Below are 14318 nucleotides of genomic sequence, written 5' to 3' on the forward strand. Positions count from 1 at the left end.
ATTACAAATCAATACTGGCTCTCTAATTCATAGAGAACATGTGCTTCTCTGGCTGTGGAATCTTTTGTTTCATTATGCCCAGGTCTAATTGCATTTACTGTCATAAAGGCAAAATGTAGCATTTATCTAAGATGTTAATCTGTTGCTAGTGCTGGCCACCAAATGTGGGACCATATGCTTCCCTACTGCAAAGACAGAGACAACCAAAATTGTTTTAACAGAATTAAAATTTCCTGCAGGAAAAATACATGGGAGACCAGTTCTCTTCTCTCACCCTTCGGTGTAGTGATCCCACACCAGTAGCGTGCAGGGGCAAAGGTCCCACAGGTCACCTCTGTGGCAAAGACTCGATTTAATCATCTGAGACAAACCAAATGTGGTTCTAAAGGACATTTCTCTTCTAGCTGTCAGATGTTATCATAACTATAACTGTCTTTCTGTGCATGCACATTCATCTGCACATCTGAGCAACCCAGACTGCAAGGGATGCCCCCACCCAGAGGAGCCAATGGCCCTTCTACGAGTGAGAGGCTCGAAAAGAGTCCTTTCCTCTGTGAGGTAAGGCTCATGAGGTACAAAATAATGCACATTACTTTCTCTTTAGACAGTTCATTTCTTATTCACAGCAATCAGAAACACTAAAGACTGCTGGACTTCTTTTTCCTTAACTGCTGTTAAATGTCTATCATAGAATAGCATTCAGAATAAAAATTGATCCACCAGGTCCAAGACAAAGAGAACATAAGAGGCACTGTACTACTCTAACTGTTAATTTGGTTTATAATTCTTATTTAGAAGTGGTCTAGCCTTCTTTCCACTGAATAGTATTTGTACTTACAATCTTTCTTCACTTTTGTGTTCAAATGAAAGTATTATAGAAGCATTATTGAAGTACTACACTCTTATGATGGCTGAGTATCACCTTTCCTTGTCTTCATTTGAATAAGCATAAACTTCCAGCAAGGATCCCAATTCTCAACATAAGCAATTGCTTTTCCGGTGAGTGATCGGCCCATCCATTTAACTAGTTCAATGTAACACTTTTGCAAAGCGAGACCTGAACCACTACCTCACTCTCCTGCATGCAAAGACTGTCTCTTATTACAAATTTTAACAGGATCTCATGAGCCCACTTAGCACAACTGTCCACAGACACTTGAGGGTTTTTCCATGTTAGGTCCATCATAATAAATTGTACATAGGAGTTTCATATTTTTATTTCAAACAAAAGAATATCAATAACTTCCTGTAAATGCATTAGTAGATAGTGGTTTTCTGATAACCAAGGACTATAAAACCACTCCTCCTCCTAATTTTATCTGGCAAATATTTGGCAGGAATCAGAGTTCTGATTCTGCAGTTCCTCTGTCAGTTGTACCATTTAATGAAATTATTGTTTCCTGCTTGATTTAATAGTGAGCACAGACTGGGTGGGGGACTAACTTCATATTTGACCCTCACACAGAGCTGACTGTTGATTTGTGGGATTCATAATTCCTGTGCCAAAAACACATTGTTCTAGTAATTTGAGTTCCTTCACAGAAGTCGACATTTTTCTACAACTGCTTCTTTTGTCATGTTCATTCAGCTGTGCTGTACTTTTAGTAATTAGTATATGTTTAAATTTGAATGACTAGACTACCACTTCTTAGCATCAAAGTAAAATCTATCTGACCTTTCAACTTCAGAGAAAAAGGAACAATATTTTCATTTAAATTTTCCTTGCTTACACCATAAAATGACTTTTTTATAAAAATGCCTGAGTTTTTTTGACTCCTGCCTTTACAAGTTAAGTATCTGATGCAGTGTCATCCACCAGACCATTACCACGGTTCCTGGATTCAGCCTTTCCGTACCCATCTTCTTCATCAAGTTGCTCTGTACAGCTGCAATGCAAACTGCATACAGACAACGCTGAGGATATGTCCCTGGCTGCTTTCATGTCTGCTTGCAGCTTCTGACATTCAGATTTAATCATGCATAAGCCATCTCCAGAAATCTGGGCTTGGGAGAAAAATTTAGGAATTACATAGCATTATAGAACAGACTATAGGGGGTGGTTTGTGCCTGTGAAAAGGGGGAAGGACTGTCCTCTCGTTTCTTCCAGAGGAAATGTCAGGTCCGCAAAAAGGGAAGGAAGGAAAAGTAAGGAAGTGTTAAGTAAGGCCAAGTAGGTCCAGCTCTTATGACTTGGTGTAAATCCCTAAGCCCTTTGGATTTGCCTCAGGAATGATGGTAAAGCCCATGATGTCAGTGCATGCCCCTGTCCAGAGCACGAGGAGATCTGCCACTCCACCACCTACAGACAGCCCAACTTTGAAACAGTATTAAACAATACAGAATCAAACAAAAGAAGAAAAATCATCTTTCCCCTGGCCAGACTGGCCATAAAAAAGAAACAAAATTTTTAAATTTTTTAACTCCATAAATAATAACCACCTGAACTTTAAGCTTATTTTGCGGACGACACGTAGTGTGAAAGCATCTGTTCTTCAAACTGCTGAATTTATTGAACACCTATGACATTTTTGCTGGACATCTTTGTGTTGAGCTTGCCTCCAAATGCCATTCTTGCTTATTGTTTTTCTTGTACTCTCTGTTTAGACAGTATGTTTACTCTCTGTTTACTCTCTCAGGCTGCCCAGAGAGGTTGTGGAGTCTCCTTCTCTGGAAATATTGAAAACCCACCTGGATGCGTTCCTGTGCCCCCTGCTCTAGGTGTGCCTGCTCAAGCAGGAGGGTTGGACAAGGTGACCTCCAGAGGTCCCTTCCAATCCCTGCCATCCTGTGATTCAGGCCTGGGTGGATATTTTTAATTGGTGTGTATTTCTTTTCTCTCACTACTTGTTTCTATGCTGACTGGGAAGAATATTTTTTACAACTGCAACTATATACCGGTTTTTTACAAAGTCATCAACATCTTGCCATAACATTGCTTGGCTTATGTATTAGTAATTCCACAAAATGACTCAGTCTCTAATTAATCCATCTGACAACTATTCAAATTCCTACAGCTCAGTGGGACACAGTGGCTAAGAGCTGTCCTTGTCTTGCCTGCTTCTAGTAAGTTATATGTGCTGGCCTGTATTATTTTCTTAGGTGGAATTTCTAATAATTTAAACTGTACTTCAAGCTCCTGCTTTAAATCTTTGCTCTCTCAAAATTTACTTTATGCAGCACTGTTTCTCATTTTGATCTTTGCGCTGCAGAGAGAAAAGTTGAAGTGATGCAACCCTTCCCTCCAAGCTGATGGACTGTTTTGGCCACATTTGCTTCTTTTTTTGGGCCAGAGATTATGAGGGTGGTTTTGAAAGTACAATGGAGGAACGAAGCTGATAAAAATTTATACTTATTACCTGATAGGAATCAACTATCCAATGATTATATTGACCACTGCTGCACAAAAAAAAGGAATATTAGGCTATTCAATTACTTATTGCAGTCAGTTTTGCTGGGAGGATACATCAGGAAGGACCGAGGAAATATGCGTCTGAGCAGGAAGAATGAGGGAATGAAGGTGTACATGTATGTATGCCCCAGAGTTATTGTTGTACTCCCCAACACAACGAGGGAAATGACTACACAGCGATTATAGTTATTTCTTTTCCAATGTTGGAAAAGCCACCATATAGACAACCCAGCCAGGGCTGCATCTGGTTTGACAGGTAGTATCAGAAAGAGAGGACAGAGGCAAGGAAACATCTGCCAGCTGGCCTTCTCCTTGGTGGCAAGGGTCACTCCCTACCTCCTAACAGTATAAGTGTCTCCCTTTCTATTGCACCTGGCAAGCCTGGTGAAAAGCTGAAACGGTGAGTGTCCCATGTCATGTTTCCTGGGCTCTGACAATCCTCCCACCTTTGCGTAGTTTCCGGGAGGTACCACAGGGAGCAGAATGGTGAGAAATGAAATGCTAACAAAACATTGGTAATGACCTTCATTAGGCAAAGAGCTAATCAAGTTTAATTGAGTGAAAACTGCTGGATGGGCATTAATTCACTCTGAGAATTTTTTTGTCATTTATCATAGATTGGTCAGAAAGTGGTTTAAGCTGTTTCAAAACAGCGATGAACAAGCATCCTCTTTGGAGCCAAATGTGCTGATGGAAGAGGGTGACATCTTTGCAGAGCTGACACACAATCATTCAGTAATCCTTCTTAGTCAAAATCAGCTGAACTGACTACTTTAAATAGCATCTCTTTACTAACAGCATTTTGCGGAGTGCGTGCCTTTTTTCCATCCTATGTCACTTTTAAACAAAAATAAGAGTTCAGGCTTACAAATAGATGATCCCTATGTCTAAGACTTTGTGTTCTCTGTTCTACAGCCTCGCCATGGGCTTCTCAGATGTCACTATCCTCTGAAGAAAAGAGTTGGCAGCTCCATAAAGATAACTGACAAGTGTGCAGCATCTTTGGTTGAAAAAAAATAAGTGGATTTATCTGAACAATGTATTATGTATGAGCAAAACACCTGCAAGAAAGGATGGGGCAGGGGACAACAAGAAAACTCTGTCTTAGAAGTCAAAAAGTGTAGGGATAAAATGAGAATCGCCAAAAGTCAAGCTGAGCCCTGACAGTTGACAGGTCCTGTGACCTAGCAATATAAATTAAAATAGATGTATACCATTCTTTGACAGTGTAGACAAAAAGAGAAATGAAATTGCAGTGAAGTTGCTATACAGTAAGAATGGAGTTGAGATCAAAGATACTGTTGGCATGGCCACCCCAAAACTTTCTGACTCAATCTTCTGTAAGGGGAATGACAGCAAAAGCCAGAGAGCTACCAAAAATGCGTATATAACACTAAATCACATTCGAGATAGAAAAGTTTTTAAGGTTTGGTAAAATTAAGCAAGGCAGAACAGATAATCTCTTGCCCCAAATATTGAAACAATTCACCTATGAATTCAATAGTAAGCAACATAACAAATATAATTCAGAAAGAGAAAAACAGAAAAACTGACAACTTTACACCTGTTACTCTGAGCTCAACAATGTGCAAGTCTTTTTAAGAACTCCGGAGAAAAGGGTATTCTGAGACATGGAGGTAAATGGAAACCTGGGATAAAATACATCATGACTTTAACAAGGTAAATACAGATTTTGGTAATAAAATAACTTATTGTATTAAAGATGGGGGGCTGCAGCAGATCTAACCTATATGGACTGCCATATTGATTTGATACTGCACCATATATGGAGCATAACCACATACACAGTTATACAAACAGATTGGGAAAAGTGCAGGTTTGTAAACTGGGGAAAGACGTAGCTGAAGAGAGGTAGCAACACATTATGCTGAAAAGCTCATCGATTAATTGGGGGAAAGGGAGTCTTCCTATTAAAATTTCTCAAGGTTCCCTCTTACTAATGACCTTACTATTTACTACTTTACTACTGCACAGAAATAAAAATATGAAATTTACTGAGAGTATGAAATTAGGGATATCAATTTAGAGAAAGTCCAGGGTATTATACAGGAAAAATGGATGAATAGAAGGACTGGAAAAATAAAAATGAGACACAAGTGCATGTATTTAATAGACCTAATAACTAGATTTTATGCTATAAGCCAGGGGACTCATCAGTTTGAAATGACAGATATTAATTGGTGATAAGGCAACCATGAGACACAGTGTAGTACCGCAATTAAAAAGGCATATGGAGTCCTACATATATCTAGCTATATCAGGCTAGATGGCGGAGTTTTAATATCATCATAGACATTGATCAAACATTACTTAAAATTATAGTGTCACTCTGATCACTCATAATAAAGAAAGATGTATTCAAACATGGACAATCACATGGGAAAGAACAGAATCTACTCAGCATGAGCAACTAAGAAGCAACAATAAAATTGCCATTTGCAAGTACTCATAAATATCTTGGGTGGGAAGCTACATCTAAGTTAATGGAAAACGTCAATACCAAATAAATGCGTAGAAACTTTTCATTACCAACTGTAGGCTGAAAATTAGAAATCCATTTCTATCTATCAAGAGGAGCAAGGTTCCAGCACACCCATCAAGAAGGACAAACAACCCAATCTTTAAAAAAGCTCAGTATGTTTATGAAATGGATTAGAGACAGTAGCTTTTTTATAAGCTGCAAGGTAGCACTCAGTGAGCTAGGAAGTTCTTTCCAGCCTAGCATCCTCCTGTGCTATGTTCCTACACTAGGGTGGAAGAAGCAAGAGAGAGTAGCTACATTAAATATATAAAAAAAATCTCACATTAAGCTTCTAAAAGAAAATGAACTCAAGAACTTCAGAAAAAAAAATTATGTTTGGCTTTGAGAGGGGGAGAGCAGGCTGGTTAAAATCAAAGACCAGGCAGTGGTCCATGCAAACCATTTGTATGCTAGTGCAAGAACGTAAGGAGCCATAAAATAATACCTGTGCTGTATAACCTCACCTGCAGCACTCGGCAGAACCCTGTATTACTTGTCTATTGGAAATGGCCAGGCTGGTAGCAAGCCCCTGGAAGAGTGGAGGCAAGGACATGCAGCTGGACTCAAGAATCATGATAATCCCCTGGGGTGCTCTAAGACTGACATGAAACTTCTGAAAAAGAAGTTTCACAGGGAAACAGTTTGTTCAAGTATGGTAGCCAGGGATGCTGAACCAAGAGGTCCAGACTGTTTTTGTAATAGCAACATCAGCAGCTTCAACCTCTGCTGGACCTCTGAGCAGGAGGAAGAGTCATGCTCCTTACTGTCTTTCCACATCCTCTCTCTCCTCTGTGCTCCTTCCTCAAGCTAACCATGCACAGCCACATGCTGAGGTGCTGGAGTAGCAGTACGGCTTCTTGTCCAAACCTCTTGGCCCCAGGCTCCTTTGAGAAAAATGTGCTAGGCCAGCCAGAAACATTCTTCAAGCAGCATTCAGTCCCTCGGCCACATCTTGAACCACACAGACCCAGATCATGGATTTTTAAGAAGCAGATCCTTAAGACCCTGCTCATACCAAAGCCCTGCACAACCTAAATGAGACCTCTTGGTGGGTGTAAAGATGTTGGAATCAGAGGGACGAAGGGAGATATGACCGACAGTATTAGCAGAAGTCTTTTATTTGCTGGCCAAATTTTTAAAGATATAAAAATTTCACATATAAAAGCAGGGATCTCATGATTACTCCAAAAAGGTCTTACTAGTTGCTGTTTCAGTTAAGGACCTTGTTGCATTTCATGTCACCACATTCAGAGGCAGGTTATAAAACAGATCATTAATTCGTAAGAAATATTGAACTTCCAAAAAAGCACTTCAAGCCTGGGACTGCTCTTTTTCACCTGTGTGGCTTAATCATTTTTATGTCCTAAAATGTGCAACTATCACAGCTGTGCTTCGGTTCAAATTTCTGCAATACAATTTACTGTGGAAAACTCCTTGGTAGCATTGAATATTCACTCCCCTCGTGAATGTCTTACATTCATAAGTCTACGCCTTTGTCTTCAGTTTGCTTGTGTTGCCTGGTGTTGTCCTTGGGAGCTGCTCTATCTGCCGCTATCTCCTTTGTCCGTTGTTCTCAAGAATCACTGCTCATCTCATTTTTTGCATCCTGCTCTGCTTTCACTTGGTATGCAACCTTTACTTATGTAGAGATAATTACATAAAGTATATTTATATGAAAACATGGTCTTGCTGAGAACATAGTTTAGTATTTTTACAATTATTTTCTTGGCTGATTCAGTGAGCCTGCTTTTGTCTGACTGAAACTAATCAGAAGTTTATGACTGAGCTGAATGGGACTTAAATGGGTACAGAACCATCCTATATAAGGGCTAATTAGTCGAGGTAAGTATAAGAGACTAAGTACCACTACATGATTTCTTCTAGCAGGTGTGACTACCGTATTTCAGTGTATTTACTTCTGATTTTCAGAAAGGGTATTTTTTTAGAACAGTTGTATAGTGCTCAAGGTTGTAATATTATTCCTGTAGCTTCAGGATCCAATGTTTTGCAAGGTGTCATATTCAAAGGTAAGACAGATTCCTATGATGTCCACATTTCTGCTAACTGTGCAAGTCCTACAGTGATTTGAATTAATTATCTGTTTCTCAGTAAGTACTGAATTAAGGGCATAATTATGATTCTCTAAGGATCTGATACTAGTAATTGTTTGGGCAGCCCGGTGAACTATTTTACTAGCATAAGCTAATCTTGCCACAACCTGTATTCTTAAAAACTTACTAAGTACAGTCTTTCACATTCAAATATCTGTTTCTTATGACATATTAGCACAATATTTATTCACTTAACTGTGGCAGAACCTTAAAATCCAATTCATGGACCAGGCCTTGCTGGCTAAGAATTTACACGGAATATGAAGATCACAGCTGACCCTTAGCATTTCTGCACATGCTGCACTTGGGCAAGAAAAAGAGACAATGCTGATGGTAAGCATTTTTCCCCGCACACCAGCTGCCTAACTATTCTTAACTCAGTCAAACAGTTTATTTTTCATTTTCCTTGCTGTTAGCTGTTTTTTAACTATTTCCATCCTCATGTACAGGAGAAATATTATTGCATGGCTAGCCAGAAACCTCCTAAAATGGTTTAATCAGAGCTTATAAATTATTATATTATATATTATTTCAAGAATATGTCAGATAATTTCATTTTTGTGCACTCTCTTTTCTACTTCACTGTTTTCAGCGTTCATGGTTATATTGCTGGTCACTTGCTAATGGAGGCATAGAATAAGCACACTGTAATGCCTAGCAGTAGTTGTTCATGCCTGACTTGCATGGATTGAAACACCTGTCTGTCATTATTTGGTGATGCAGATGGACAAAAGTATTATGTGATTCTGCTAAAATCAAGCTGCACTGTAAGCATGCAGACTCACTGAAGACGACCACATAGCCTCCCCTGATCTGCTCTGCATGCAGATACGCTCAATCTCACTGGTATCTACTGGTTCCAGGGAACACCTCTTGCTCACTTAGGTCCTGCCAGATACTGCCACTATTTACCACTCCAGCAATACTCAGTGAAGTCCCTATCCTCTTATTTAGCTTTGACAAGTGGAAACTTATCCTAACTCATGTTCATTCAGGACTATAACATCGTTTCTTCGCCTGTTGCATTTACTGACTCCCTTTGGAGCCACATCTCCAATAGCTCTACTTCTCCTATGAAAGCAAACTGCTGGACTTTTTAACATCTTCCCTAATTTTATTGACTTCTTTCACTCAGTACTAAAGTAATCGAATTCTGCCTTCAGCCAGGCCACTTTTAAATCTTCAGATCTTTAAATTTTCAGATCTACTCATCACGCTTTCTCGATTCCTTGATGCTCATCCAGCATGAAAAAAAAAGCTTTAAGTTTTGTGAACTTCTTAGCTCCTTTGCATCCTTTCTCACGATACCTGCAAACCACTTGACAATGATCAGGCTGCTGCTGGTTTAAGAACAGAACTTTATTGCTTTGCTGCATTCCCCAATCTGTCTGAATTATTCACTGTTTCCTAATTCCTTTATAATATAAAGTCTTGGAGGCTGAGATTTTTTTTTTTTTGTCTCATGCTTATAAAGCAAATTGAGCCACGAAGCCCTGGTTCAAAACCAGCAGTAATATGCTGCTAAACACATAACCACTGTTCAGAGGAGGACATGAGAAGAGAGGCAGGCGTAAGGCATTGGCAGGGATTTTTCCTTCTTGACTTCCTTTTCTATTTGCCCAGCAAAAGAACGGCAGCATAAAAGCACACAGATTTATAAAATTAGAGCTGCGATTTTGGTTAGGCTTGCAGAATAGGTTAAGCCGTTTTAGCAGTTAAAAAATCCTATTGGAAAAAACAAACTGAAAATTGGTGACGTTACATGCTTCTCTCATGTAATTCATGCCAAAGTATTATTACTTAACAACTGTTAAAAAAGTATCTACAGACCGCAGATAGCCTAGGAAACAAGTCTTAAATCATACCAAGAAAAAGTTGCAGTAGAACTGATTGCCCTTTTTTCCACTCATTCCTATGGCTGACTTGGAAAAATTTAGCTGATGAAATCAGCTGCCAGAGTTGGCGCGCCTTACGTGAAAACGCTACACAAAAACATCACTGCTTTCACAGATTAAATTTCTGTCTCCATACATGCTCCCTCTTGATGCATTTTCTCTACATTTTCCATCAAGCCTTTTAATGCACGTTAAGCTTTCGTATACATGAGAAAAACTGTGGTTCGACAGAACACAGTCGGAACACCGCCGGGACAGCACGTCTTCTTGCGTTCGGTCCACTCGACGCAAAAATATTGTTATTTATCTGCTAAATTCTAATGAGAACACATGATACCGGGGAAGATGTCTTGGCCAAGTAACCTGCCAGAAGCCGTATGTAAGAGAATAAAGACGTGATTTGCCCAGTCCGTGCCGTTGCTGTTGTGCTGCGCAGGTACCGTTGGTCTGACGCCAACGTTTCAGACCATGAAGTAACGGCCGCGGTTCCCCACGGGGCGGCCGCGATGCGAGAGGCGCTTCCACCGGCGCCTGAAGGGGCCCGGCCGCTTCCTCCTGCGCTCCGGCGGGGCAGGTACCGCCTGCGTGGGCGTACACGCTCCCACCCGCGGCGCCGGACCCCGCGGCTGCCGCCCAGGCTTCCCTCCCGACAGCGCCGGCGGCTCGGCGCGGCGCGGCCCACGCGTGGGCGGGCAGCGGGGAGCCCGCGGCGGCGGCCGGCGGGAGAAGCGGGGCGGCCGAGCCTTACCTCAGGTGCAGGTAGTGCACCAGCTTCGTCACCACAGTCACCATCTTCCCGGGTCACCTTCCCCGCAGCCGCCTCGGGGGGGGAGAAGGCGGGCGGGACACACGGCCAGAGGGCGACGCTCCCCGGGGGCTCCTCCCGCAGCCGCTCTCCTCCCGCTGCTTCACCGCCCTCGGTCCCCCCGGGGCGGCACCGCCCTCGCTTCTCCGCGGAGCCGCCGCCAGCGCCCGGCCCCGCTACGGGAAGACCCGCCCGGCCTGAGGGCGGGGCCGGCGCCCCCAGGCAGGGCCGCCCGACCTCGGCCCCGCCGCCCGCCGCCCGCCCCCCGCCCGGTGCCGCCGGGGCGCCCCCCCGCCCCTGCCCGCCCTTCCCCCCCTGAGGGGCCCGGCTTTGGCGGGGGTGCCCCGGGGCCGCCTTCCAGCCACGACGGCGCCTTGGGACGAGAGGGAGACGCGGGGAGGCCGGCGGGGTCTTGGGTTGTTTCTGAGGTGGCCGCATCTCTCCCCAGAGGGCCGGAGAGGGGTGCCAGGGTCCCCGGCCCCGGGTGGCGGGAGGATCGCCGGCAGCCGGGGTGCGGTAACGCTTGGGGTAGGTGGGCCGGCAGCCCGAGCACCCCGCGCCGCGTGGGAGAGCACCGGCCGCGAGGTGCGAGGGTGGAGACGCTCCGCGGGAGCGGGGGGACGGTCCCATCGCTGCCAGTGGCACGGCAGAGACCCACACGGTGCCTGCGTGCGCCTTCAAAGGCTGCTCAGTGGGGAGAAGCTCAGCGAGGAGCAAGGGGAACGGTTGCTGGTCTGGGTAACCAGCTTCGCCGTACAGAACCGGCGTCTTCACCCCGTTAGGCTGAGCAGAAGACTGGGGAAGAAGAGGTGATTTGATCACGGTATATAAGCGCCTACGCAGGAGGATTTGTCATAGCAGAGAGCTCTTTCATCTACCAAAGACATAAGAAGAACCAAAGGACTGAAGCAGAAGCTAGACAAATTCAGGCTGGGAACAATGAAACGCCTTTGTGTTACCGTAAGGGTATTGAAACACTGAAACAATTTATATATAAAACACTAGTGAATCTTGGATCTCCTCAAATTTTAGCTCTGCAACGGATGACTTCCTCATATAAATCTCTACGTCTGTTTGATGAGGGTTGTAGAGAAAATTCTGTGGTCTTTGTTACTGTGGAGATCAGCCTAGATGATCACAGAGCAGTAACTCCAGGTTTTCAAATCTATTAATATTGATTACTTAGTTTCTGGTGCACTCCGAATTTGAGAATGTCCCTTCAGCCTTATTCTCCCCTTCTTGTGCTTCCACCTTGGGCACAAGACTCTTGAAAAAATAGCATGCGCTAAACGTAATTCAAAACCAAACATAATGCACACGTTGACTTGTATGAGGGAAGGTTGTAAACAAAAGTCTTCCATATTTTCTGACTCCGAATTCTTGATATAATAAATTACGTAATAAATGACACTTACTCTAAGGAGGCATTTCATTGTGTTGATGGTATTCAAATTACTGAAACTTAGGAACAAAGAGAACTCACAGTACATGAAATGTTTCAAGTTCACCAGGAAGTATTTAGGGACTGTGGATAGGTTGGAAGTAAGTAGTGCCACAAAAATACAACTTACATTTTTAATATACATTAGAAGGTTGTACCTGCAAGTTACTATTCAGCCACTGTGCCCTTCCGAAATAAGGTGGTGACTGTGAATTGTATTACAGTTTTTCTCGGAGTTCATTGGAAATTCTCATTGACAGTAAGAATTTTAACTCATTTTGTGGTTCGCTGTCATCTCTAATCCCTTCTCTCTGCATGTTCTTGACAGTATCAGACTTGTGAGAAAAGCATGTTTAGTTATTGGTGATGAATCAGAAGACAGAAATTCTGTAAACCTACAGGAATTGATGTAGTTAAAATAGGTTTCATTTTTTTAGGGTTAACACTGCTATGTAGAATATTTGTTGCCCATTCTACGTACAGCTTTATACCCCATTCCTCAAGCTTGTTGTGTTCATTACTGTCACTGTTCTACTCTATATAAATTCTTTCTATACTTCCTGTATTTCTTAGCTCACGTCAATTAAAGCTCCAAAATACGTGCCCTTCACTTGCTAACTTGTTCTCGTGCTCTGTGCTGCTCTCTACACCGTTTACAGCTCTGCTCCAGCAGTGGAGCAGAGGTGCAGTGTTTCACCTCTAGCAGGTTTAACATGCTGGCTTCTTTTTTGTAGTTAGTGATCCCCCTTTTCATATTTGTTCTTAAAATTCATTAATTCTTACTAGCATTCCTTAGCTTAATCTTTACTTGCTAATTCTACACTTGTATTTATTCATATAATACATTTGTTGGCAAAAAGATTGAAAAATCTGAAGTAGCTGTGATCTAACAGTTCTGTTGCAATTCAAAGTGCTCATTCCCAGAAACATGGATTGTCTTACTAGACTGAAAATTGATCTGACATATTTGATTTTTTTCTTTTTTTCCCTGCAAGAATTTAAACTTTCCATGAAATACAAATTCTGAAAAGTCTGTTTTACAGTTTCTAAAAGGACCTATCAAAATATTTGAAATAAAACATACACTTTAGGAGTTTTGTTTCAGTATTTCTTTGCTTTATTCCATTGTTTGGCTTCAATTTTCTTACATCATTTTCTGGTATAATTCAGTAGTCAACAGGATAACATACATGTTTTAATTATATTCTGTCAACAGATTTCTACAAAAAGAATATCTTTCCGTGAAACTTAGATTTTGTGTAATCAGCATGTTCTAGCAGAAAGCTACCCATCAGAAAGTTTTAAATCATTCCAAGCATTGAAAATAGAGCCTGCTATTTTCACCATGCTAAGCGTGAAAGCAAAGCTTTTCAAGTTAAGGTATTCGGTCACACATAGTGGCCAAGTGAGGCATAGGGTGTCGGAAAGGGGAAATTAATTCCTAATCCGATTAGTTAATAGATGGCTTATTCCCAGCTGTATCATCGTATGCTCTTTTTACAGTATCTAATTGATTTAATACAATTCTGTTTTTTCACATTCTTACATTTTTGGCTTGCAGTCCTTGTTGGGATGTACACAAATCAACAAAGCTCAGCACGTCAGAAAAGTCCATGTAGTGAGGTTGACATAGCAGGCGACCAGAATAATAGGTGTGATTATGGGTAAAGAATTTGAGAAGGATCTACCCCTTTTTGAAGTCAGAGCTTTGCCTGCAGAGGAAGTCCTTGGGAAAGGATTTGAATAAGATCCGTAAAGCGAAGAGGTACAGTCCGTATAAATATAAAATGCACTTTGAGTGTTGTCAGAAGAGTTCACCGACTCTAAAAAGGATCAGGTGATTATGATGAACTGTCAGGAGAATATAGTAGCTCTCAGATGTCCTGAGCATATCATGTTCTAATACATAAAAGCATCCAGTTCTGCCTAGAGAATTAAGCGTTCATAATTTAACACAATCTGTAGGCAGAACTCCAGAGACGAGGCAAAAGAAGATTGTGGTGACAAAACTGACTTGTATTTGGTAGCTTGAGACAATCTGCACTTGTGAGGCTGGTACTCTATAGCAGCTGTTGCCATTATGAGCCCTAGAATTTGTGTGAGACACAGTTTTGA

The 14318-nt window shown here is 42.0% G+C and overlaps 1 protein-coding gene across 1 annotated transcript in view; it reads right to left on the reverse strand.

The window, feature by feature from the left end:
* The window catches only part of ARHGAP18 (Rho GTPase activating protein 18), a 99769-nt gene extending 88933 nt beyond the window's left edge, over positions 1 to 10836 (reverse strand). Inside the window, exon 1 of the mRNA XM_075087600.1 lies at positions 10706 to 10836. Coding sequence (XP_074943701.1) covers positions 10706 to 10749 — 44 coding nt within the window. The 5' untranslated portion in view covers positions 10750 to 10836. The remainder of the gene's footprint in view (positions 1 to 10705) is intronic.
* Between the last annotated feature and the right edge of the window lie 3482 nt (positions 10837 to 14318).

The sequence above is a fragment of the Phalacrocorax aristotelis genome, chromosome 3 (assembly GCF_949628215.1).
Source record: "Phalacrocorax aristotelis chromosome 3, bGulAri2.1, whole genome shotgun sequence".
NCBI classification, from domain to species: Eukaryota; Metazoa; Chordata; class Aves; order Suliformes; family Phalacrocoracidae; genus Phalacrocorax; species Phalacrocorax aristotelis.